The sequence below is a fragment of the Grus americana genome, chromosome 4 (genome assembly GCF_028858705.1).
Source record: "Grus americana isolate bGruAme1 chromosome 4, bGruAme1.mat, whole genome shotgun sequence".
Lineage (NCBI taxonomy): Eukaryota > Metazoa > Chordata > Aves > Gruiformes > Gruidae > Grus > Grus americana.
Window position 1 is genome coordinate 65409865 of NC_072855.1, and position 27230 is coordinate 65437094.

Here is a 27230-nt window from a genome sequence, read left to right on the forward strand (position 1 = left end):
CCTGAGATTTGTCAAGAAATGTGCCAGCCACGCCCTCAGTTGTAATACTCCCCAACCGATTCTTTACCAGCCTCCTCCGTGGCATTTCAGTGAGAGTAGAGCAGATCTGTTTCCATCTTCCAAATGGAGCACCCCAAAAAGTTATTGTCTGCTTTCTATCATATGATATGTTATGACATAATTTCAACTGCTTACTCTTTTTTAACCCTCTCTCCCTCCACATACGATATAGAATTGTCTTTCCTCCTCTTTTCACTGTGGGTTTGTGTGTTGCCTGTCTCTCCGGTTACCTCTAGAGAGGAAAATTTCTAGAGGGAAGAGTTCACATATAATATAAAGAAATTTGGTTCTCAAACTAAGTAGTCAGTACTCCTCTAAAAATAAATGTGCTTTCCGTCACCATTGAAGGGTCTTTACAAGAAATTCTCCATATGCGTAAATCTACTCATCTCACGATTTGAGGACATATATTTTATTTTATATAAAAGAAGAATCAGACAATAAAAAAATTAACCAAATGCTGAAATTGGCAGTGATAAAACTGGCATTTTATCAAGTATAACCTATTTGGCACTTATCAAAGTGACTAGTAAAGCATTTAAAACATATAGCATTTCAGCTATTTACATAAACTTTGACTGCATATTAATAGAAGCCTTCCAATTGTGGTTCCCAGGTACAGCACAGTTATTCGAATTCATGCCATGGGCAGTTCTTCAAAGAGTCAGTTTCCAGTAGTTTCCCCATTACTGGTAGAATCTGAAGGCACTGAAGAAATCCTGATGAAGATAGCTGACCAAATTGCATCAGAACTGATGCAACTTAACTGACTCTGACTTCTGCAGAGCTACGTTCACTTGCAAGAGAACTACGCTCTAGTCCCTGTGATAAAAGCAAAATGTTGTGAAGGAAAGGTCAGAGACAGATTTCAGAAATTTCTGCTGAGGACAATCAGTTATTTCAACTCTCCACTTTAAACTTGAACTCTGTAATGTTCTTCCCAACACTGTGGGTTTTCCATGGGGATCGCCCAGTTTGTTGAAGGCATATCCAGGCTTGAGAGGGAATGGTTGAGGGTGGCATAGCAACATGTCAAACCCCTTTTTTACACATTATAAATTCAACTGCCTAGGAGGAAACCACCTCATGACTTGGAGCACTTTAGGACAAGCATTAATAATAACAAATTCTAATTGGTCATTATTGCTTGAACAGAAAATATCAGATTTCATTTTCACCAGAAGGAAATGAAAATGTCATGTACTGTAATATGACAAGCATGGAATTTACAGTAGTGATATGTACTTGTAATTACCTTTATATGTGTAAATGCACACAAAGCAGAACACCAGGGAGGCCGTTTTACAACAGATTTAATCAAGAGAACATCTATGTCTCCTCATAAACTTACTTAACCAACTTTGAAAAAAGAATGGAGTTGATTAGACAGGTTAATGGGGTGATGTCTTTATAAATGACAGATGGCCATGCTAGAACAGAAAGTTGTTCACTCTCCATTTTTTATTTTATTTTACTTATGAGACTATTTTACTATTTTTTTACTTATGAAAGCATTGCTCATACATTTTTGGTTAGCAGTGGTTCACTGAAAAAAAAAAGCAATTTCCAATGAAACCGAACTTTTAACTGGATGGATGTTGTCATTATGCTGAAGTGGCAATAATCAAAACTAAAATACAAAACGAATTTTTAGGAATTCCAGGTCCTTATAAATGTCCTGACCTCCCCGCATTGGCCTGCAAATGGAGCAAAGTGCTTACAGATTTGCAACCTCATAAGAACATTACAAAGGAATGAAAACATGAAGAAGAAAGCTAGCTTTTTTATGATAAAGGGAACCCATTAGTGGTGAATTTGACAATAATTAAAAATTAGAATTCAAAAAAAGGCAAGAGTCTTAATTAAGAATAATAAAAAATATTATTATGGTGCAACATTAGCTATACTTGAAAAATATCCACCTTAGGCATAATGATTTTCACCTCAGAATAATCAAAGTGTAGAATGTGGAATAGCCTAGACTGTTAATCTTCCCTCAGATATACGAGGTATAGAATCATAGGAAGATTTGGGTTGGAAGGGACCTCAAAGATCATCTAGTTCCAGCCCCCCTGCCATGAGGGTATCTGGAAGTGGATGGCATATACAGCATTACCCAATAGAGGATTCAGTAAGTACCTATACGAAGACCTCTGTAGCGCGCTCTGGGGACCCTGGCCAGGCCTGAAGAGGAAGACGTGCAATAGCTGAAGTTGCTGTTGAAAGCCACCATCACAGCAGCAGCTCTTGGCTCTTTTCTGGACGCCATGCTGCTCAGCAATGGTCTGTGTGTCACCACTGCCATGTCCCATGATTTGTGAAGCTCTATCTAAAGATTTCCAGTGCCTACTCTGCTCTTAGATAATCACAATTGTGTGATTATTCCTGCAACATTCTCCCATCTCTCTTCTCCCATATGAAAAATGGCCATTCCTAAATGGACCAGAAATAAAGAAAATAAGCTGTGCAATACTAATCTTTTACTCTTTTTTTTCCTCCTCCTTTGGCATTTTTCACTGATCTGAAGCGTACGACTTCGTCTGATACAGATCCAGTATTAAAACAATCCTACTGAAGATCTCTCTAGCCTTCCAGACGTGAATTTGAAACCCAAAGTCTCCCAGAAATGTTTTCTCTTGGAAATTTCTGTGTGAATTTAGGATTTATGAGAAGTGCTAGACTACATTTTGAAAAAAAACTTTGGATCTTTGGGGCCTTTTTGCATTTATCAGGACCGTAGTACCAGTGCTGTGAAACAATCTTTAAGTATGTATGTGACACTGTGCAGCAGACAGAAGTAATGAAAGATAATTCGAGGTACTCAATCAGTGGCTACAGGTACAATGTGGCTGCAGCATATCAGAGTCTGGCTCAGAATTTTTGCAAGCTTTCCAAGTGCTAGCATACTGCTGATTTTTTTTTGATAAAGTATAATAGAATATCACAAGTTTAATTTCATTTATATGTACATATGCAAATCAATAGTTTCCATAATGGTGGCTAATCCTCATTAACAGAAACAGATCAGCTTATCTCTTAGGCAGGTGAGTAGGTAGCTGACAGCTGCAGAGATATAGCGGTCTAGCTTTTACTAGTAACGTTATAATCAACGGGTTTGGGTGATAATTTGACATCCTATTTAAATCACTACATAACTCAATTGACTTGTCCCACAATTCACCTCTTATTAACATAAAGAAAATAAATTTCACACAGAGTATTCATCTAGGTAATAGCCTTGACTGGCTTTGTGTTCAGTATTGGCATTTCCAGCAGATTAATTGCTATAACGTCAGTAGCACCACTTATCAATGTGTTACCATCTGGTCAAGTGTTACCAAAGAAAGATGGACATAATGCCATGGGAAATTATTTAGATCTACCTTTATTCAATTCATTTCTTAAGTTCAGTCAACATTGTACTGTGTCCTAATACCAGAGCCAACCGCTGCTGCCAGATTCCAGATTTTCTCTGGAGTTCCTATTTTCCCCAGAGTTACCTAAACGCTCACAGCATTTTGAGGTGGAGGTATGATTTTTTTGTTTTCAGTCAGTGCTAACTGGAGTAATTGGATCAGTGGTGGATCTCCAGTTTCATAAAAGTAGTGGGGATAGGATGTAGAGGCTAATATAGAGAGGATTATGCAAAAGATTTATATCTTCAGGAAATACTAACTTCCACAGTGCGTGATGCTTAACAGTAAGCTACTGTCTTCCAGCACCTGGCTGCCTTGCAGTCAGTTTGAGTGCCTTGATACACAAAATACCACAGCTAATCTATTCAGACAATCCCCGATCACTTTAGTTTATTGTGATTTCTTAAAGTAAGTACATATATACAGGAATGTTCCTTGGTACATGGTTATTATAATATTCTAATGAAAGACACTACAGTTTGGAACAGCTTGGTAAATGCTGCAATCTTCTAAATCTTTTCTTTCTGATTTCGTTCCGTTCCTAAAACACTGATTCCACTGTACTGCCTCCCTGTACACCTCCTTGTCACTGATCCCTGTTTCTGTTAAAATAGTCTGTTAGTCCCCATTCCTTTCACTTTCTGCTGTTCTGTTCTCCGTTTAATTCAGCTCACTATTTTGATACAGTCCCTCTCCTTCCTTCCAAAACATGAAGATCACCTCCTCTTCCTTGTCCTGCTCATCCTCCTACACACAGCCCTATGAAATTTTCTCCCTCCAACAGCCTCCTCCCTCTGAACCCTACACAAGTATCTCTTCAGGGGGAGCTATATTGAAAAGAAAATGAGATAATAAAGAAATATGTGTGACATTAAAATAAAAGTTAATTAGTTAGTAGTTATAATATAAAAGTTTCAGGTGAGCTAATATTAATACTGCATCCAAAATGTATAAAAGCTATTTAAAAAGAAAAACAAATACAGCATGAATTCTCAGAGACACCCCCCCATTATATTTTCTTTTTGTGTCACCACCCGTTGCTGCACCATCTCTGGGAAACAATGACTTAGCCAAAATCCTCAGGCTTGTCCATTCTCTTCTAACTGTTTCTACTTCAGCGTTGTGATCCAGAGAAGTACTAAAAGCCAGAGACAAGATTATATAGCTTATGTGTTCATTAGAGGAGCATCTCTAATCTTTGTGGTTGTAACTATACAATAGGGCTGAAAGATTGAAGCATCACAATACATACCAACAGTGAGTTGTTTCAATAATAATAATAATAATTCAAGTTTCTGTTACTTACTTCTTTCTGTGATGTAGTACAGGCCCATAACTGCATTTACTCCACAGATCTTAATCCAGCATCTGTGAGAAGTGATTTGTTGGGGATTTCAAAACATCCTCTGAGATCATACCAGAGTTTTATGCAGAAAACCTCTCATAATCCCTCACAAAACTCTAATATGGAGCTTCTTGTGGTTTAACCCCAGCCAGCTATTATGAAAAAAAATTAACTCTATCCCAGCCAAACCCAGCACATTCTCCACCCCTTATTCCATACCATTTATGTCACGCTCAGGTTCTACACTATCCAATGCATCCTCATTAACCACCACCCCACTTCCCATCCTTTGATATAATACACAGATATCATTCCCTTAGTCTATGGACCACCCTTGTAAAATATCCATAAAACGTCAATAAATGTCCACAAAAAAATCTACTGAGTTTGTTTAGCCCATGACTTTGGGCTCCATCTGTTATGGTGGTCACTCAGGACAGGAGAGGTGTGTTGTGTGGAGTTACTGGGCACTAAAGCCAGCTTAGGTTGGGTCACTGTTGCACTTGCACTGCTTCTTGTAAGGCTTGTTCTCCATTGGTTCAGGTGGTTCCTGCTACAGTAATTCCCATAACATGCAGCTCAAACCCTGAGTTACAATAATTTAGAGGTATTTCCGTTACAGTCTCCACTTCTGGTCCCTTTGGGCCAGACCATTGGGTTTAACATCGCAATGACCTCTTCCCCTTGCCCCTGCTCCGGCTTGGACTTATCCACAGACTGCAGTCCCTTCGTGGTGTACCTGCTCCAAGTGGAGCCTTATCCATGAGCCACCGTCTCTCCAGGGGTATACTTGCTGCAGCATAGACTTATCCACAGCCACAGTCACTTTGAGGTGCACGTGTTCCAGTGTGGCCTTCTCCATGGGCCACAATGCCTTCAGAGATATACCTGCTCCAACATGGCTTTACCCGTGGCTGCAGTCCCTCCGGGGGTGTACCTGCTGTGTCATAAGCTTATCCATGACCACATGCTTTGAGGTGCTCCAGCATGATCTCATGCACAACCACTGATGCTTCAAGGCATACCTGCTGCAGCATGGACTTACCCACAGCCACAGACTTTAAGGTGTACCTTCTCTGGCATGGACTTGTCCTTGGGCCACAATCCTTTCGGAGATATACCTGATGTGGCACACACGTAACAATGGACACAGACACTTCAAGATACACCTGCTGGTGTGGACTTGTTCATGGCCACAGACGCTTTGGGGTGTCCTGCTCTCACATGGACTAATCCACAGGTCACAGCCCCTTCAACTCAAGTTCACAGTGGAGTTCCAGCCTGTCCAGTAGAGCAGCACAGAAACAGCAGCAATGCCCTGGCCATCTGCCAGCCCAGGCGCATTGCCATTGCTGTTATCAAAATATTCCCAGGCACAGCTCAGTAAGATGATAAACAGTACAGCAGCACAGTGAGCAGCGAAAGCAAAAACCAGCAGCTAACGAGCACTAGACTCTATTATACAGTAAGGCAAGCCCCATGGCAAGCACAGGAGCTGTCCAAGCTGTGTCCCCTCCCAACTCCTTGTGCACCCCCAGCCATGCCCCGGTGGGGGTGGCATGAGAAGCAGAAAAGGCCTTGACTCTGTGTAAGCACTGCTCGGCAATAACAAACACATCCCTGTGTTATCAACACTGTTTTCAGCACAAATCCAAAACACGGCCCCATACTAGCTACTGTGAAGAAAATTAACTCTATCCCAGCCAAAACCAGCACAGAGCTATTTCTAGGTCTTTTGCTTCTTTTGGACTCTTCATGTTCAACATTTGTCTTTTAAATAGCAAAATTGGGTTTGGCTGGGGAGTTTGAACAGAAGGTGAGAAATGAGTGCAGTGCAAGCTGGGTGTAACGAGGTGGGTGGGTACAGCGGCTGCTGGGCTGGAGCAGCTGCTTCCACAAGCTCACAGAATCCTTTGGGTGCTGCACAGCAAAGCAGGTAAGCGCAGGCTCAAGGCCACTTCCCTCCAACACTCTCTGCAAGCATACAGATATCTGAGCTGATGAATATGGCATTTAAACTCAGGTTTCAGCGAAGAAACCTTAGTGAAGAAACATGATTTGTAGTGTCTTCTGTATGCTAATGTACATCTTTGTTTTGCCCAAACACAGCATAGGGTTTACTACCAAAGCAGAAAACAAAGTAAACATGTCTTACAGTGCTGCCAGAAACTGGATTCTTAAGAGGACTTTCACAACAACAATTGCATCTTTTTGTACAAATGAGGGAATGGAAAAAAGCTAATAAAATAAAGGTGTATGACTCAAAAGGAAAAGTAAGGAGTGCTCATTAAAAATAATGCATAATCAGTTGTTTCATAAGTTTATTCAGAAGTTGCTGTGGTAAAAGTTCATATTTCCTTTGACGGAGATGAGGTATTTCCTGACATGGCTTGGATAGTCTCAGGAATTACACTGACATTTTGAAGATCCTTTCTAAGCTAAAGGAACTGAAGAAATGAGCTAAAGCAGCTTCTTCAGCTCAGTACCAGCATAATTTCCTTAGAGAATGGAAATGCATTTTCTAATGCCACCTAGCTAAGACTCATTAAGCATTCATTTATTAATTCAGTGCTTTTGAAAACAGTGATAGCAGCAATCTACCAATCATGAACACGTGATGCAGACAAATGAAGAGATATGCTGATTACACTTCTAAACAAAAGTGAGTAAAATTTACAAATGCATTTAAAAAAATACATTATAAAAAAAGTAAAATTCTACATTATAAAAATGCACTGAAGTATATTTTAAAAAATTAAATAATAGCATCTAACATGGACTGCAAAAGTCTTCACACCTAATCAAAAGAAAACTTCCTCTTTAGGCAAGACTAATCTTTATTTTGGGATTACATAGCTCTCTTTAAGTATTATGTTCTCACCTCTCATATTTAAGGTCAACAGTATTTATAAGCAGCTTTTTTATTTGGAATTTAATATCTAGTCAAGGATTTTCAAAGTAGCTCTTAATCACAGAATCATTTAGGTTGGAAAAGACCTTTAAGATCATCAAGTCCAACCATTAACCTAACACTGCCAAGCACACCACTAAACCATGTCCCCAAGTGCCACATCTACACGTCTTTTAAATACCTCCAGGGATGGTGACCAAACCACTTCCCTGGGCAGCCTGTTGCAATGCTTGACAACCCTTTCAGTGAAGAAATTGAAAAGATACCCCCAAGTTTCTCTCCCCCTAGCTGAACGGTTCCAGCTCTTTCAGCCTCTCCTCCTACGTCAGATGCTCGAGTCTCTTCACCATCTTCGTGGCCCATTGCAGGACCTGCTCCAGTATGCCCATGTGTCTCTTGTACTGGGGTGCCCAGAATGGGACACAGCATCCTAGGCGGGTCTGATTGGTGCTGAATAGAGGGTTACGGAGATTTGAATAGAGCTTCTAAACCAGCACACATAGTAATACTTTAAAAGGTTATTTAAACAGAGAGTATATTTTTCTTAAAATCAAGTTCAGAGACTTCACTGGTACTTTCAATAAAATTTTATGGACTTCATTCCCAATCTGGGGTTTAAGTTCATTTTTAATCCATGCTTTGTGATTTTCTTTTGAGTTGTAAGGTTTAGAGAAAACTTTCCATAATTTTTTTATTCCCTTAGCTCAACACTTCCAGTTTGATTGTGGAAGGCAGAACCAGCATTGGACTTGTAACCACACTTGGGAAGCTCACGGCAAAGGATTAAGACAGAGTTTACTCCCAGTTCTCAGCTATACTCTAACTTTTATCTAATGTAGTCTATTTTTGCAGATCTTGGGTGGTAGGTTTTTGGCAACTACCATGGTTGCTTGAATGTAAAACCAGCCCAAATGGAGAACAGATTACCTGGAGAATTTAATGTTGGTTTTGCCTGGCTGAAAAATCACATTAAAACAATTATCTTTGGAACCCTAAACTGGCAGTCTGCTGAACATTACCTGCCTTCACCGATGCACGTACCCCACTGCCTTTAACAATCAAGACTAATCAAGGAGTATTTATTTATCTGTAAGAAAATATAGGAAGATCTGACAGGATTCAACATGACAGTACTGTCTTCACTGGCAAAATGGATTTGCTGACTATTGGAGTATGCTGTTTGGATGAAAGCATCTGAAATCCATTAAGCTGGATTTTAGCAATTCACTTTCTTTTACTTATTTTGTTTCTAATGGGATGTTAAAACAAAGAAGAAAACAGAAAAAGATTAACAACAAATGTTGCATTCTACGCAGATAGCAGGAGAGGCCATAAATAGAACTCAGACTCCAAGTCACTAGGTACAGAGAAAATTCCAAACATTATTTAATTTCTGCTTTTGCCTGGTGGCAGATAGCCTGATGAAGAGCTTAAAGATAAAGGCTAACGATGAAAGCAGGGAATACTTAAAAGCAGACAGGTAAAACTGATGTGCAAAAATGTGTACTTAGCCGGTTTAAAGGCTCAAATAAAAAAATATATCCTCCTTAAAAGAGGGAGGACAATACTTTAGGAAACTACAGGTGACTCATGGAAAGACAGGGAAGCTCAGGCAGTAGATGTGAGAAATCTAAAACATGCATAAGAAACGCTGGCATCAGGAAACTCTTAGGATTAAAATGTCAAGATCGCACAGCAAGTGTATAACCACACAAGCTCACTCAATGTGTCAGCATTATGGTTCTAAACATTTCTAATTCTGAAGAAGAAACTGCAGATGTTTGATACTTTAGTTAGAGATTATCATCTCTTCCTAATAACATATGTACGTAACTAAGGGAGATGAGGAAAGAAAGAAAGAAAAGGTGCTTAATCCTTTCTTACGATTTGGAAATTCAAACTGGAAAGCAGCTATGAAATATTCTAGTCTTGACATACATTCTATAGATAACCATAACAATGTAAGAAAATTATGTAGGAAGGGAATGGAACAAGCATTATAATGGAACATGTTCCAGATCATCTTTTTTTTTTTTTGCCCAAAGCCATAGGAAATTTGATACCAACACACACAAATTATGGCATTCCCAAATCAGGCCACAGACGAGTTAAAATATTATTTAATAATAATATATCCAGTTAGACTAATAGTTAATATTTAATAATTACAATCTTCTTTAGCATGATTATCAGGAACATTGCATGTCACTTCAGAAAGCCATTTTCCAGAAGAAACTGTGGTTTGATTTTGTTTGTACCTTTTTTGTGTAAACACAGTCAGGGAGGCGTACATGCAAGAATAAAGTGCAATTTTTATTTCCTGGCCAAAACAGGCGTTGGCCTCTTTGGAGTTTAACTAGAGTCAGATTTCAAAACACGGAAATTTTTACTGATTGAAAGATTCATTCCCTTTCTCTCCATGGAATTAAATAAATGACAGCTTTTTATGTCACAGAAGACGTTAAACATATTTGTGAAGCATTAAAAGGTACATTTATTTTCCTATATCTCTCTAACTGCAAGTTATGCCTACATCCCTGAAATGATCCTTTCTTTGGAAATCTTGGATGCTGTCATGTCGCTGCGATACTTTGTTACTAAAACTCATAATACACTTGCCTGTCTGTTAAACAGCTGATACGAAATCTGCATTCCTTAGAATGATGTATAATACTTTTAACACAAGCAGTCTCGTTAAAAGTGCAGAGTTGAAGACTCCTTGAATGAAGAGTTTGGAGGAGCAGACTCTCTTAATTCTTTATTACCAGATATTCAGACTAGTATCAGATGAAGAGGTTCATTTAAAAGTCAAACAAAAGGTTCCTTGCATCTGAGAGAACATACATGCGTATTTGTAGCTCAAGTCACCTTAGAAGGAAGCACAGAAAGGGCACCAATTCTCGTGCTTCCCAGCTACCAGGAAGCAAGACTCACAGTTTTACGTGGAGGTTACTAATGGGATATTTAGCTAAGAATTTGCATGTGCAAACGTATGCACACAGTGACAGGTATAGTTACTGCATCCAGAGGCTGGTCCCCACGATTAAAAATGTGACTCTCCTCCCTTCATAGTGTGCATTCAACTTATTGTATTGGGTTTGCGTGGCAAGGTTTTGGTAGCAGGGGGACTACAGGGGTGGCTTCTGTGAGAAGCTGCTAGAAGCTTCCCCTGTGTCCAACAGAGCCAATGCCAGCCGGCTCCAAGGCGGACCCGCCGCTGGCCAAAGCTGAGCCAGTCAGAGATGGTGGTAGCACCTCTGTGATAATGTATTTAAAGAAGGGGAAAAAAAAACCTGCTGCACAACAGCAGATGAAAGAGAGGAGTGAGAATATGTGAGAGGAACAACTCTGCAGACACCAAGGTCAGTGAAGAAGGAGGGGGAGGAGGTGCTCCAGGCACTGAGGCAGGCTGTCCCCCTGCAGCCCATGGTGAAGACCATGGTGAGGCAGGCTGTCCCCCTGCAGCCCATGGAGGTTGATGGTGGAGCAGATATCCACCTGCAGCCTGTGGAAGATGATAGGGAACAGATATCCACCTGCAGCCCATGGAGGACCCCACACCAGAGCAGGTGGATGCCCAAAAGGAGGCTGTGACCTTGTGGGAAGCCCATACTGGAGCAGGCTCCTGGCAGGACCTGTGGCCCCATAGAGAGAGGAGCCTGTGTCGGAGCAGTTTTGCTGGCAGGACTTGTGACCCCATGGGGGACCCACGCTGGAGCAGTCTGTACCTGAAGGTCTGCACCCCATGGAAGGGACCCACACTGGAGCAGTTTGTGAAGAAGTGCAGCCCATGAGAAGGACTCATGTTGGAGAAATCTGTGGAGGGCTGTCTCCTGTGGGAGGTACCCCACACTGGAGCAGGGGAAGAGTGTGAGGAGTCCTCCCTCTGAGGAGGAAGGAGCAGCAGAGACAATGTGTGATGAACTGACCACAACCCCCGTTCCCCATCCCCCTGTGCCGCTGAGGGGGGAGTAGGTCGAAATCGGGAGTGAAGTTAAGCCTGGGAAGATGGGAGGGGTGGGGGGAGGTGTTTTAACATTTGGTTTGATTTCTCATTGCTCTACTGTGTTTTGTTTGATAATGAATTAGATGAATTTTTCTCTAAGTTTAGTCTGTTTTGCCTGTGACAATAATTCGTGAGTGATCTCTCCCTCTCCTTAAGCCAATCCACAAGCCTTTCGTTATACTTTTTCTCCCGTCTAGTTAAGGAGGGGGAGTGATAGAGCAGTTCTGGTGGACGCCTGGCCTCCAGCCAGGGTCAATCCACCACACTTATTTTCAGATGCGATTTGATCAGTATTACTAGTTCACCTTCGCGGCAGGCCCCGGCAGATGCGGGACGGAGGAACGAGGGAAGAGGGGGAATTGAGGAGGCAAGTGCCGCGGGAACGGCGCACGAGGCGGCGCGGAGCAGCAGCGGTGTCCTGAAGGGCACCTCGGGACGGGTCCAGCCGCCCGGCCTTGCCCTCGGTCCAGAGGTAATCACAGGCTCGCCCCGCGTTGCCCGACCGCCTCAGGTCATCCACTCCCTCCTGGCCCTGGCCGGCTAACGGCCACCCCCCGACCGAGCAGGGCCACGACCGCTTGGCGGGAAATCACCCCTCGCCCGTGGCCCCCGGACCTGCTGCCGGCGAGCCGAGGAGGGTTACCGCGGCCGGTTACCCGCTGGAAGTGACCACCCCGCAGCGAGGGAGCCCGGCCGGAGGGCGGGGAGGGCAAGGCCGCGCCTCCCCCCGCCCGCCGGGGACGAGACCGCCCCACGTCGGGGCACGGCCCCACTGGTAGCGGACTACTCGTCGGGCGCTGAGTGGCGCCGGTTTTTAACATTGCCGTCCCCTTCGCTGGGACCGGGAGGGCGTTTTGGGCGGGGAACCGCCGCCCGAGCGGGCCCTGTAGGGCTTTGACAGGAGCGCCTCTTCCCGCCAGGCTGTCGAGAAACCGAACAGCTGAGCGGAACCCGCCCCAAGCCACGGCCATCGGCCAGCCCAGGGGCTACGGCCCCCGAAACGCCTCCTCGGGGGCAAGCCCTTCAATAAACCGAGTTGCCTCCGACGTCAACCCGGAACAACCAGCGTTACCTTCAAAGGCTTTTTAACCCGAAAGAGGAGAGCGACTTTTCCTCCCTCCCTTCGCACCCCTTTTAGCTCAGTTCGTCAAATCCGGGCGGCGTCTCGCATGACCTATATTCGCGCCCGCTGCGCTCCCTAGAGAGCAGCGCCTGGCGGAAGGAGGACTCCCGCACGCCCAGGCTGGACGTTGGGGTGGGGAAGCGGCTCACTCGCTGCCCCAGGATCGCTACTGATGGGTGAGGTGTGTGTGTGTGCGCGTCCCAGCCGCCCCGCTCCCCCCTGCGGCGGCAGGAGCTGGAGCTGTAGCGGGAGCCTTTAAACCTCCTCTCCCTCCCCCTGCAAAGGTGCTACCTGCTCTGCTTCCCGCTTGCGGTTTTCCTCCGGTTTGGGGCCGTGAACGCAGAGCGCGCAGCTAGTTTCGTTCCTGCACGCTGGTTCTGCTGTTCGCGAATGGTTTATTTTGTTCCTTAAAAAAAAAAAAAACAAACCAAACCCCACAACCCACCCCCTAAAAGAAAAATTGCTTCAGGATCGGTAGCCTTCAAACAGCTCTAGAACAGTCCAATAAAGTTTGGGGCAAGTTGTTGTATGCAGCGTTAGGACCAGCCGGGTGCCCAGGGACAGTGAATCTCCACAAAGGAGCAGCCTGGCCCCCGGAGGAGGCAGGCGAGGGGACAGGGGACAGGATGGACCGCTCCCGCCTCACCGCCGTTCCCGCGCCAGGCGCGCGGCTCCCGCCCCTCTCTTTCTCCCCCACCCTCAGCACGGGCCCGCGCGCCGCTCACCTGGCGCACCTGGGGCGCACCTGGGCGCGCGCAAGCCGGCAGCACCGGCCCCGCGCGGCGGCGGCCTGCCCCGCCCGCGCCCGGCCGCGCAGGCGCACGGCTCCTCGCCCGGCGGCGCTCCGGGGGCTCAGCGCTGTCATGGCGGCAGAGAGCAGCAGCGTCGGCAGGAAGAGATGGGGCTAATCGAGATCGCAGCGTGAAGCGGCAACGGCTGAAACTTTAGGCGCCTTCCGGAGAGAAGGGCAGCCGGCGCTGCGCAGCCCGCCCTCCGCAGCCGGCGATCGGGGCAGAGGAGCCGCCTCCCGGCCCCGGAGCCGGGCGTCAGGGCAGCCCGCGCCCCCTCCGCGGCGGCGCCGGGCAGCGAGCGGTGAGTGCGAACTTGCTCGGCGGCGGGTCGTTGCACCTGTCCGCGCCGGCAGCCGCGGTGGCGGCGGTAGAAGCGCAGGAGCCGGGGACGCGGCAGACAAGGAGCCGGGCGGGGAGGAGCGTATTCCTTTTAAAAAAAATAATTAATAATAATGATAATTAAACCCCTCGAGACCGTGTTCGGACCGCAGCTCTCACCGAGCCGCGGGTCTGCGGGGAAGCGAGGACTTCCACGGGGAGAGGCGTGAGCGCTCCTGCGGCCGCCGTGGCCGCCTCCCCGGCGCGGGGCAGGGGATGGGGGCCGCTGGCTGGAGGTGGGACCCTCGGGCTTGCGGGGAGCGCCTGACTCTCCGCGACTTGAAAAAATATCTCGGGTTGTCCTTCAGGGCTGTAAATACCTGCCTTAGGGCAGAGAGCTGCTGACAGACGCCTCCTGCTGAGGAGAGAGCTGGGACTCCGAGGGCACGTCCTCCCTGCCTGCCTCTCTCCCTCCCCGCCTCCCTCCCCCGCCGGACACGGGTTTCCTCAGGAGCCGGAGCTGAAGGGGAGGAGTGGGCCGCCGGTTACCTTCCCGGCAGCACAAGTAGCTCCTTCTTCCCGGAGCGGCGAGCGTGCCGCTGGCGATTCAAGTCGTAACCTGAAGTGAACTAGCCATGGCGAGCGAAGACAAACAAGTTGTTCAGCCAACAGGTGATGATGGAGGAGGCGGTGGTAGTGGAGGAGGAGCGGGAAAAGAAGGAAATGCTGCTGAAGGGGGAAGTGTGCTGCAGCCTTTGAATCCAGGAGTCCCCATCCGAGGTATCAAGATGAAATTTGCTGTGCTGACCGGACTGGTGGAAGTCGGTGAAGTGTCCAACAGAGACATATTCGACACTGTGTTTAATCTGGTAAGTTGATTGCCTTTTTGAGCATGAGAGAAAAGAACAGTGTATGCGCGCAGAAGAATCCCATGCTTTTTTGGTGTTATTTTTCTGTAAATTTTTTTTTTACATGTTTGCACTTTCACCATACTAGATTTCAACTAGGTTCGTTTTACTTTTGAATCACAAAAGCTGAAAATAAAGCATGCGAGCCTCTCTCTATATATAAACTTGAAATAACTCTAAGCAGCATCCTCCTCAGTTTGCATCAGAGAAATTGTTGCTTTATTTAGAACTGAGAAGTGTATTGTTATGTTTAAACATTCAACAGGTGTACTCAACAAGAAAGTTAAATGTTGATTTAGTAACTCAAACTGTCATCAAAACATACATGTTGTTTTAAGCCAAAACAACTTTTCCTATGAAGACATTTATGTCCCTTTTTTGCTTTCCTTTTGCTTTAGAAGTAGGCAGAACTTTCATGTTCTGTCTATTGGGGGTAGAGGTGTCAGGAAGTAGTTCATTCAAATGCTTTACTTACTCTGCTTATTGGGAAGAACAGAACTTGGTTGCAATGTCCGTTTTTATTAATTAGGTAATCAACTGCTATTTTTTGAATACACTATGGATGTACTTAATCCTAATAACAGATCTCACTAAAAATTGAGGATAGAACTTTTCCTGTCGAAGCTCCAAACATAATATATACCATTGAACTTCTTGGGCCACATTTAAAACAATTAGGCTGGTTGTTAACGTTTCCTTGCTGAAGGAGACCAAACATTAGGAGAAAAACTGTTTTAAAGTTTACGAAGATACTCTTCTTTTATCAGAGGTCTCAAAACATCTCTAAAAATAATCATTGTTCCTCCTTCTTTCTTTTAGTGAGCACCTTTGACTTTAAAACAGCGTGGTTTCTCACAAACCAGGAAGTGAGAGCATGTAATAAAGTAAAGCTCGGTAACAAGGAAAGTTGTCGCAAAAGGCATGCTGTTTTTTAAATGCTATTTGCATTTCAGTTTTTTTGTTAGTGGTATGCTTTTCTACATGAAAGTTTTAATGGTCACTAAATATTTATGTGTGCTGTGTCTGTTTAATGTTTTTTGTTATCTTCTTGGGTTATGATAAATGGTTATTTTTAAATATTTTTGTATTAACATAATGTAATTCTCTAAATTGTTTGGATGGAAGTCTCAATACAGAGGAATTGCAGTACTGGCAAAAATGAAGTGCGGGTCAGAGGTTTCATGGATGCTTCAAGTAGGAGAAAGTGTGATTTAAGGTACTTACAGTCCACTTGACAATTGTCCTTGACAAAACCCAGTGCTCAGATACATGGATGTGTGGTTCAAAAGGAAATTCTCATAAATAGTTTACGATTTAGGACATTTGTGTGAGGGGAAATTGTTCATGAGTGTATTAAATTTTACTTTGTTTCTAGCATGGTCTTTTGAGTGGTGTACTGGAGGTGTATTTTATGGCAGCTGTTCAGCAGAATAATTACAAATGCTCCTTCATCCTGGGATTCCTTTTCTGCTCCATTTTAGACAAGAGAGGAATGAAAAATTCAGCTTGATTCAGAGAATCCTCGATTTTTATATTTAAGAGCTCTGGAGGATTTCACCTGTGGACTGTATCATCTTAATTTCCCAAATAGCAGTAGGGGAGAGTTTCTCGCCCTGGAAATTTTTGAAATTGTGCTTTCTCTTTTTCTGCAAGTGAAACAACATCCCTGACCTCTCTGAGAAGATTCCCAACTCTTCCAGTACACCTGCCTACAATGTGGGAGGCTTAAGTTCATGCTCCTGCACCACGTTATTTTATCAGAGCAGTAGTAGTCAGTTGATAGCTATCATAAAACAGCCAATAGTTTGGTAGTAAGGACGCTTTGCCTGGATTATGTGAGAACAAAAATCCAGATTTTTGGGCAATATCAAAAAAGTAGGTCCCTTGGTTTCTCTGAGTCCCAGGAAAACATACGATCTACTGGTGACTAATTTGGAAGGAGAACCAGCCAACAAACTCGTAGTTTTTGTTGCAGAAAGCATATGATTCCTGGAATTTTTTTTTTTTTTTTGGTAAAAACTGTTAACCTGACTTTTTAGTGTAGCTTTCTGGGATATGAGGTCTCCCTACAAAGCAATACTCATCCATCCGTCGAGTTCTGCCTCTGTTCAGTCATTAGCTGTGACCTCTTTGTTTTGTTGATTAATACGTGTGAAATCATGCTGATCAGAATATAAGGCATGTGAATTATTGCTCAGCAATGGTATACTTACTTTTCTGTGCGTGTATGGAGAAAAGATTTAACTTTTATATGAAAAAGTGATTCTTAACTGTAGCTTTTCTGGTAGTTTGTTTCCCAATAGCTTTCGGAGTGAGTTTTCTCGTGTGTGCAGGTTCAGTTGGGGGTATGAAAATCAGCCTGTGATTGTTGTTACTAATGGGGCTAAGCGCAACATAACCTCCTCCTATTGGGTTTCATTCAGTTTGACTCATAACTGCACTGCCTCAGCACTCTTAGCAGAAATCAGCTAGCTCGCTTCTTGTATTTTGAAAGGAGGAGATGTATGGTAATTGGGGGATTTTTTGATCACTGAAGTGAGACGTCTTTAGACCAGAGTGGAAGGAGGGTTGGGCAAATCTGTGTCAAAAGGTGTTTTTACATACTTATTCTTCATAGCATAGTCACCTCAAATGTGAAGAGTTTATTTTTTAAAAAGGGAGGTTAGCTGACCTAATTTTTATTTCTTGAGCAAATGTGTTGCTCTTAAATGTGCTCTTCCAGCTTGCATATAGAGGTTATGGTGAACTTTTCTGTTTGTGATGGGGAGTCAAGAGAAGCCTGAAGTGCTGTCTTGATGTTCCTCATCTTTATGGATTTAAGAGATGGTCATGCTTTAGATTCAGAAGGTCAAAAATCTAAAGTGCATAGTAATTGACTTGCTGTTTATTAAAGAAATTTAAGCTTCTGTAGTCCTGATTACTTGAGCAAATAACTTGTTCAGTCCAGCAGTGTTGGATCTTGGAGCTGAGAACCACCTGTAACATTTTCTCTGTCCAGCAGCGTAACAGAGTGCTTAGTGAGCTCACTTCTAGCACACATCAAAAGCCTAGTAGTCTCATTTTATTGTCTTTGGAAATTCTACTCTTAGAAATACTCAAATTGATCTGCTTTTTTTTTTTGGCCAGCATTCTCTGAGAACCTAGTTTTCCAGCCCATGTTAGATATGGCTTTGTGTACTTCGGCACTTCTTAAAATTGAGACGGAAAATACTGACTTTGAAGAAGCTTCTTATTCTGTGAAAAACTTTGAAAGCACATACTTATTCAAGTATTAATCTGTTCTGTTACTTTTCTGACAGACAGTAAGCTAAACTATGAGTATGTATTGCTTATACATTGTGAATTATATTTTTAATTGATTTTAGGCAGCAATAACTCCTTGAATTTCCTTTGTATACAAACCAGGTGAATTCCTGTTCATTACCTCATATCTGGTCCACCCTCCCAAATTTATTAAAATAAAAAATGTCCTGGTAGGAGAAGGTGATAAAATGAAAAACCAAATTATTTACAGTGGGATCCGTTACTAACTTAAAATAGCTATGTGTTTTTCATAGTAAAACAGAAAGACAAGTTGACCTACTAATGAAGAAACTTTCAGATAGAGTAGTAGAAATAATTCAGCAATTGTCAGAACTTAAAAACTTACATATTTATGTTGCAGTACTGTGCTACTAGTGTCAAAGAAGATTTTTAGGCTCTGATGCTTTCAGATTTAGAGAACAAACTGTTCTGAAGGCTATACAACCTGCATTGGAAATATAGGATGTCCTGCAAAATCTTTTCTAGATTGAAATTCTGTGTAGAGTTTCTGGTCTACTCCATTCTAAATAGGCTTGTCTTGGAAACAAGACAAGATTGACATACGATACAAGTTATTGCAAGTTTCTTGTTTATATATAAAACTTCGGTCACTGGATATCCTTGTCTTTCAGTAGGTAAAGGGCTCTCACTGACAAGTGTGTTGTTCATAATGAATGCTGTATGTGCAGGGGTTAACTGTGCTGCATTATTAGGCTTGCAGTGGGAAATGGATTTCTGGCAAAATTCTGCTATGCTTCAAGTAGATGACTGTACAACTATTCGCTTTCTCTGTGGTGTTGGTGTAATTCAGTTTGGGGACTTCATGCCGGAATTTACTCAGGTCTCAAGTCGACTAGTGTACAGAGACAACAGATACTCTAGACTTTAACCTCTTCTCTAAAGAAATGCAGTGCTTTGCTTTAAGCCAGTCTTGTTTTAAAAAGCTTTAGTGCTTCTAATTGTTCTATTGACTACGATATAGATCCAGTTAGTTGTTTCAGTTCCTTTTTTTTCCTCCTCAGTCTGTGTTGCAAAGACTTTATTTTAATGTTCTATCTGTCTCTTTGGTGAGGAGGATGTACTGTTGTTTCTGATTCTGTTTATGGATTATGAGGTCCTCACCAAGAGTCCCCTAGTGACAAAGTGCAAATGAGAAAGAAATCTTAATTTTTATCACCTTTGGAGGAAAAATAACAGGATCTGAGGAGCAAAGACTAAAAGTACTTTTAAAACTTCATTTGTCACCTCTCTTGCTTCTGCCAGGCTTTACTAAAACCACAAACAAAAATCAATGTAACTTTTAAAAATTCTTACTATTTACTTTCCTTCTTTCTTCTTTCTAAAGAAAGCAGGGTTTCTTCCCCAACCCTGCTTGGCTTTTTTGTAGAACAAATCTGAGATAAATGTCTGGATTGCCACTTGTTTGTCTTCTGCTCACGTGCTCTCTGCTTTTTTGTCATGTATCCATTGTCATGGTTTCTGGACTATAAATTCTTTATCATTATTCATATCGTAAGCTAATGTCATCACCTGCTGATACAACAGGTTTCTAATTTGGTATGAATGTTTCTGAAACACTAGTACAATGGATTTTATGAAGTAGAAATTCCACTTTTTCACCTCTAGTCACAGACTTTTTGCATGTACCTTCTTGCAGAAAACCTCTAAAGCTAATGCTGATAGAATGAAATGTATTACAGTAGTAAAAATGCGCCATAAATGTCTTTATAACAATGCATTGTTTTTATTACCGTCCTGTATCTTTTTAGAGAATGCTAGGTTTTATTTTCTATATAAACTTTTCAATAAACTCCTTCAAGTGAGAGTAACCAAATAGTTTCTAGAGCATCACTGAATATTGTGCATTTCTTAATATATGCAGTCTTCCCTAGCAGGTTCCCAGTAAGTACACCTCTGGCTACAGTTATCCTAGTTGAGTCACTTCTGTCCATTTATGATATAGATTGTAAGGTAAGTCTGTGGCTTTAGCTGGGTCAAGCTTGCAGGTTTTTTTTTTTTTAAATTGTGGTAAATTGGACAGTCAGCTGTCTTAGTGGTCATGCATGCTTTTACTCCTGGTGAATGAGTGGAATTCAGCAAAAGATCTGTAATGTTTCTTTCTCAAAGTCCTTTTTGTAAAGTAACATCAAATGCAAACTTACTTCTTGCTGGCCTCTTCACAGTGCCCAGTTTTATGAATGAATTTAGACTCCTTGGTTCCAAGCCATCTTTATGATTTTGAAGACATCTAATTTGGGATCTGGTAACAGTAAAAGATGATTTTTTAAGTTTAGCTGACCAAATGAGGCCGAGAGATGTCTTTCACCAGACTTTACCTAGCTCAAAAATATTGAGTTTTGGGAGTTGCTAGTTCTTCACTTATAATAAGAATTACAGACCTCCATCTTGTTAGAATGCATTCTGAGTTGTTATGGATACACTTGCTATTGAAGTGGTATGTATTGGGGATTTTCAGGTGTTGACGCAACTTGGAAATCACTTTGTAGTTAGTGGAGATATCACTGTGCGTAGTCAAATGTAGGAATTTAGGGAAATTTTGTGGTCAGTTGAGAAATGCATGGAATGTAGTAAGTGAGATGGTAATGGCAGTCTTGAATTAGACATGCTGATGATTTAGAAGAAAATTGTCTAGACTTTGTAGAAGAGCTGATTTGTACTTTGGCTGTGGTATCAACTCATTGCTGTGACTGCAACTTAAAACACACTATAGGACAACAAAATACCAAGGACAAAATCTTAAGACTACACAGGAAAATGTTACGTTTTTCTTACTCTTCCTCTAACTGGCCAATTTTTGTAGCTTCTCATGACCAATCTGAAGTTTCAAGTGTCTGTGAAAGCCTGTGAATGATACATGCTCTGTGTTTTCCAGAAATGTTGGTATCCTGCACTGCCATTAGTAGGCTCTGTACCAACCTAAAATAAAGCTAAAAAAAGCAAAGTTGAACCAGGCATTTACATATATCATGTCTTAATAATGCAGTATTTCATAGAATCATACAGTAGTGTTTGTTGGAAAGGACCTTTAAAGGTCATCTAGTCCAACCCTCCCTGCAGGGTCATCTTCAGCTCGATCAGGTCGCTCAGACCCCTGTCCAACCTGATCTTGAATGTTTCCAGGGATGAAGAAATTACCAACACTCTGGGCAACCTGTTCCAGTGTTTCACCACCCTCATAAAAAACTCCTTCCTTATACCTAGTCTAAATCTACCCTCTTGTAGTTTAATACTATTACCCCTTGTCCTGTTGCAACAGGCCCTGCTAAAAAGTTCGTCCACATCTTTCTTGTAAGCCCCCTGTAGGTACTGAAAAGCCGTGATAAGGTCTCCCTGGAGCCTTCTCTTCTCCAGGCTGAACAACGCCAACTCTCTCAGCCCGTCATCATGGGAGAGGTGCTCCATCCCACTGATCGTTTTTGTGGCCCTCCTCTGGAACTGCTCCAACAGCTCCATGTCTTTTCTGTGCTGAGGACTCCAGAGCTGGATGCGTTTTTAATTAGTAGTCTGTTCTGCCTGTTTAAAATGTGTTCATAGCATACTTTAGAATTCCCCTTTAGAAGGGAAGGCATCAGTTTAATGACAGATTTTTCTAGTTGGCGTCCTGTAACAAAGGAGAGAGTCGGGTATCTACTGTGGTTGCTTTGCTCTAAGTAGTATTTTGTATCACCTCTGTTGGACAATACTAGGCTGGATGGGCCTGACCTAGTAGTGCAGATAGCACAGTAAAGTGGTGTCTCAGGAAGAGCATTTGTGGATTAGGGAATAGAATGAAATTAGTCAAAAGCATCAGGGAAATAGGTGGATGGCATGTCAAGGTTGCTACAAAGGCTGGACATTGCAGAGTGAGATAAAAATAGATAATTATTCATGTCAGTTGAAAGAGATTATTGGAGGTATGAAACAAAGTGTGCAGATTCAAACGGAGTGTGAGTAAAGAGAAGTTTTTGAAGTGCCTGTATTGGATGAATACTGAAGGCTGAAGAAAATCAGAGATGAAGAATTTGCTTAATTCTTCTTCAAGGCAGTGTTGGTTTGGTATGGTGTTCAGTACTCAGTGGCTAGTCAATTGTATATTCAGATGCTGAAGCCTGCTGACAAGTCCTAGTCTTCTGAAAATCATCAAGTGTTATTTTTTTGTATGTTGAGATTTCAAGTCTGACAAAAGATAAAAATGGGCTTTCTCTGTGGTTTCTTTTACTATCTATATATTTGTTTTACCACCTATTGGGGAACCTGCAGATATTCTGAACTGTATCCCACTTGACATGGTCTTGTGACCTTTTTTTAACTGGATAAGTTGATAACTTAAAGCATTTATAGCTTCTGTGGTCATGAAGCTCTTTATGAACCTTAAAGAGGAAGCTTTAATCTGTTGCACAGATTAAATAACCTCTGCAGTTTAGTCATTGGATGTGAAATAGCTACTTACTACATTTGGTATTTCTGTGTATAAAACCCTTTAAAAATCTTTTATGTCAAATTCAGTCTTGCATGCATTAAACTTAGGCATTTCTTTTTAAAGAACTTCTGTTTATTTTAAATGGGTCAATATGGAAGACAGTTTTTATTCGTAACCACTAATTCCCGTTAGCTAACTTTTTGCCATTCAAGTGTCTTCCACACCCCTAGAGGCCTTCTAATCTCTTCATAACATTTTGCGTGATGAGTTTTGGTATTAGCTTGACCTAATTATTAGTGTCCTAATTTAGATTACATTTCTGTTTTAACTAATTTTGGATTTTTCTCTTGGACTTTGTATTGTGCTAGAGTATACTATTGCCTGTCCAAAAACTAGTTTGGTCATTTCTTTTCCCTCTGGGAAACCTTCGGACTTTGTCTGTCTGGGAGCTCTGGCCATTTGCCAGGAATCTGAGGGCTCTAATTAATTTGCATAAAACAGGATACTCTTGCCACCTGCTTTTTTAATACCACTTCTAGTTTCCAGTATGCAGTGCTCCATATTTAGAGCAGATAGCAATCGAGATGCATCCTTGCACAACTTCTGTAATCAAATTCACTAAATAATGATGCTGCATGAGCAGTTGCAATTGTACCTTTTCCTGAGACACTGTAGTCTTTGTGCTGATACTGGAAGCTGTTGTAATTTGTGAAGAGCTTGCATTGCTACAGTGCTTTAGATTCCAAAGCTTTGCAAGTGGGCATAAGTAGTTTCTAGATAGAAACTAATTTGTGGAGAAGAAAACCTAATGCATTCTGTTGCACTGGATTCTTGTAGTAATAACTGGGGAGCTGGGAGCAGCTATGTCCCAGGCATGATTTTCTTGTTAATAGCTGCCTTGAGATGATATTTAAATGAGAATAGCTAGTGGGAATAGGATGTGCTCTGTTGCCTCCTGTAAAGTGCTCTGTGAATTTGAGCTGCAAGTCTCTTTACTGCAGCCTGCATATGAGTAATTCTGTTGATGTTTTTGTATTCTACATACATCTAGCCAAAAAATTTCATCTGTGTTATACAACAAATTCAGATTATTTTTGGTGTGACTGAAAAGCTGGAAGTGAATTGTTCAGGCAAAAACCTATTCTTTTTTTGTTAATGCAACTGAAGAAAGCAACAGTTACAGCTATGGGGTTAACTTTGCAATTGAAAATCAAAACCAGAGCAGCTACTTAGGATTCATCTGTTCTATGAGAGTGTTGTTATGTGTGTGTGTGCGAGTCCATCCCCTTCTTTCCCCTCCCCCCACCTTTGTCATCAGCAGTTGTTCTCTGTGGTATGGACGGAAGTTACAGGAATGAATGAATGAAATGAATTCTATTCCATTTGCTCCACTTAGATACTCCAGATTTCTAGTTTTATACTGGACTAGCCCTGTAAAACAGTAACTTTGCATAGGCTGACCTGTAGCTTATATATTCTCTCTTTCAGGAGTGCTGAAAGGCTAGGGGCACCAGTAAGCGGCAGGTAAGATGATGACTGCAGCTGGAGAGCAATTTCTCTTATAAAAGAGCAGCAAGAGAACCAGTAGCATCTTGCAGTGGATTGGGAAGTATGAAATTATGGAGTCCAGGATGTTGAATGTTTGCTTAATAAATCTCTCTCAAATTGGTTCTTTATCAAACTGTGCAGGTTTGGGTGGGAATTGCGCTGGTTGCTTTCCCAAATATGATTGGGATGGGGGTGGGTGAGATGCTGTTTGATAGAGTAAGGTAAACCCTGTTGCTGTAGAATTGCTGAATAAAGGCTTTGCAGATCCTGCAACTTTTAAGTTTTAGTAGTCTATTAGTAGAGAAGTCTTTAAGTTATGCTATTTGCACTTCTCAGGATTAAAACTGCATTCCTAAGGAAAATTGTTTTATGCAGGATTATTAACGATTCAGGCAGACCTTGGACTCAAGTAGTGCCTCAAGAAGAAAAAAACAACCCACAACAAAAAACCCCCAAGAAGATTCTTTATGCAGAATCATACCCATAAGTTCAAAAACAATGGCCAATCATTCAGAAGTAGAATTGCTGATAAGCCTTAAAACAGTGCAATCGGGGAGAATAGGAACCAAATGACTAATGTTGGTAATGGTGCATGACTGTTAAGTAAACAAATGGAAACTATCAGTCCAGTCAGCATCTGCCTCCTGCTAATGTTTTTGTTGAAACTAAGCATGTGATTTGTGTGTAGTTTTGGTTGTGAACTTGGTTGAAAAGAACTTGCAAGCTTTTTTTTTTTGCTTTTTTTTTGCTTTTTCTCTCTAATGTGAGCTTAGTTATACTGTAGGATTTGGTTCCAGTGTATAATTTAGGTGCTGTAAAGCCTGACTTCTAGGCATCTGATACGGAGTATGAAACTGAGGAACTGTGACTGCATTTTTAGAATATGTTTCAAAATAGCTAACATGAGATGGGGAGCTCTGTATGTTTAATATATTGCTGATGTTATAGAGTGGGAGAACACTGAGGTGCTGGGAATGGATATTTCAATTGGGATTGCAAAAAGTTCTCTGTCCACTTTGTAATCTACAGCCAAGGGTGACCTTCTGAAACATTCTTAACACTTCAGATTTCTTGTGTCATGGTTTAACCTGGCAGGCAGCTAAAACAACCACACAGCCATTTGCTCACTCCCTCCCCCAGTGGGATGGGGGAAAGAATTGGGGAAAAAAGTAAAATTCATGGGTTGAAATAAACAATTTAATAGGACAGAAAAGGAAGACAATAATAATAATGATAAAAGAATATACAAAACACGTGATGCACAGCACAATTGCTCACCAACTGCTGACTGGTGCCCAGCTAGTTCCTGCAGCTCTCCCTGGCCAACTTCTCCCAGCTTATATACTGAGCATGACATCATAAGGTATGGAATATCCCTTTGGCCAGTTTGGGTCAGCTGTCCTGGCCGTGCCCCCTCCCAGCTTCTTGTGCGCCTCCTGTGGAAGGCTCATGCCTCCTTGCTGGCAGGGCCTGGGAAACTGAAAAGTCCAACTTAATTGTAAACACTGCTGAGCAACAACTAAAACATTAGTGTATTATCAACATTATTTTCATCCTAAATCCAAAACACAGCGTTATACCAGCTACTAGGAGAAAAATTAACTCTATCCCAGCCGAAACCAGGACACCTTGATTTAAATGAGGTAGCAGTGATGCGCAACTCAATAATAAAGTGCTGTGAAAAGGGTTCTTGGGCACAGAAACTGTACCAGCAGCTTCTCATCTTTATGCAAATCAGGAAATGCTCATGGGGAAAAGATTGCCATGTTTCCTTGCTCATTTCTTCCTCAAAAGTAAGGTCCCAGTCTTCTGCCATGTTAGATTATCTACTGTTTAACCTCACACCAGGACACTCTGCTTTGTCCTTTCTGTGCTCTCCTCTTCTCTGTGACCTGGCACCTACTGCCTTCGTCCTGGGCTGCAAAAGCAAGTCCTGAGCGCTCACTGGGTTCTGTGGTGGGCTGGGGAGCTGTGAATGCCACTCGTGCTGCAGTTGCTGTGGATCAGCTGATTGGCAGGGGTATTGCCTTTGGGGAGATGTTTGTTCTGTGACTCATCTGAGACCTGGCACTAAAGACTTGTGCCCTTCCTGGGTATTGCTTTTGAAGTGAGATGTGTATTGCTCTTTGGGAATTTTGCTGGCTTACTAAAGTATCACCTGTGCAGGAAAGGAAAGCCACCCTGATTTCTATCCTTAGTAGGAAGAGATTCAAATTGCCATTTGTCAGGGGTGCATAGCAATGGTGTTGTGACTTGTAAGGGGATATTTCTAACACCTCTTCTCCAAAGACTAGGCTCATATACAGTGAAGAATGCCAAATTCATGGGTATGGAGAGAAGGCACAGAAAGAAACAAGTGTCAGACCTCGTGGTTAAGGTTTTTGAATACGGTTTTCCAGTCACTCATATATGACAGGAAAGGTTTGGAGCTGGAAGACAGTGGGTTTCTTGCCCACATGTTAGGCCTTTAGTAAAGTTTTCTTTATGGTGTACAGAATCCTGATTTCTTTCCTGGAAGGTATTACCTTCAGGTGGAGGGGTTTGTCCGGTGACTGAAAGATCACCAGAGTTGGTTAGACATATTTCAGAAATAATTTAGACAACGGAATCTTGGGTTTCTTGGTTCTGGAAGGTGCTGTTATTTTGCAGAAAAGTGGTATCCCTGTTTCCAACTAGATCTTGTTTTAGGAGTGTGCTTAGTACTTCTGTGTCCTGTCTTGAGAGAAGCCATTAGCCAGCTGAAAAAATGTCATGTAACACTTCTAGAAACAACTCAGTGTTATGTATTGTGTGCCTCTCCACCCCCCCCCCCCCCCCCCCAAAAAAAAAATCAAAGGGGAACAATAATTTTCATATTATCGGACAATGTAGATGAATGTAAGAAGGAAACTTGTCAGTTCAGGCTTTCCCTCAGCTAGGATTTGTGTGGCAAATTGAGAAGCCTGGAAAACTGGATACAAAGTGGAAGTTGGGGAAAAAAAATTGAAGTTTCACTTCAGAGCTAACTTAATTTTGATGCTTTGCTGTTGTTTTTAGCACTTTAAAGATGAATATGTCTGTAGGGATTTTTAGTTAGATATG

The 27230-nt window shown here is 42.3% G+C and overlaps 1 protein-coding gene across 7 annotated transcripts in view; it reads left to right on the forward strand.

Annotated features, from left to right (window-relative positions):
* LRBA (LPS responsive beige-like anchor protein) overlaps positions 1-27230 on the forward strand; it is a 466837-nt gene that overhangs the window by 33983 nt on the left and 405624 nt on the right. For 6 of the 7 annotated variants that reach the window (XM_054824979.1, XM_054824981.1, XM_054824982.1 and 3 more), the window contains one exon: positions 14339-14839. In XM_054824979.1, the coding sequence (XP_054680954.1) occupies positions 14606-14839 (234 nt within the window). In that variant the 5' untranslated portion in view covers positions 14339-14605. Of the gene's footprint in view, positions 1-13333; positions 13954-14338; positions 14840-27230 lie in introns of those variants that run through there. The other variant, XM_054824978.1, reaches the window with a different exon arrangement.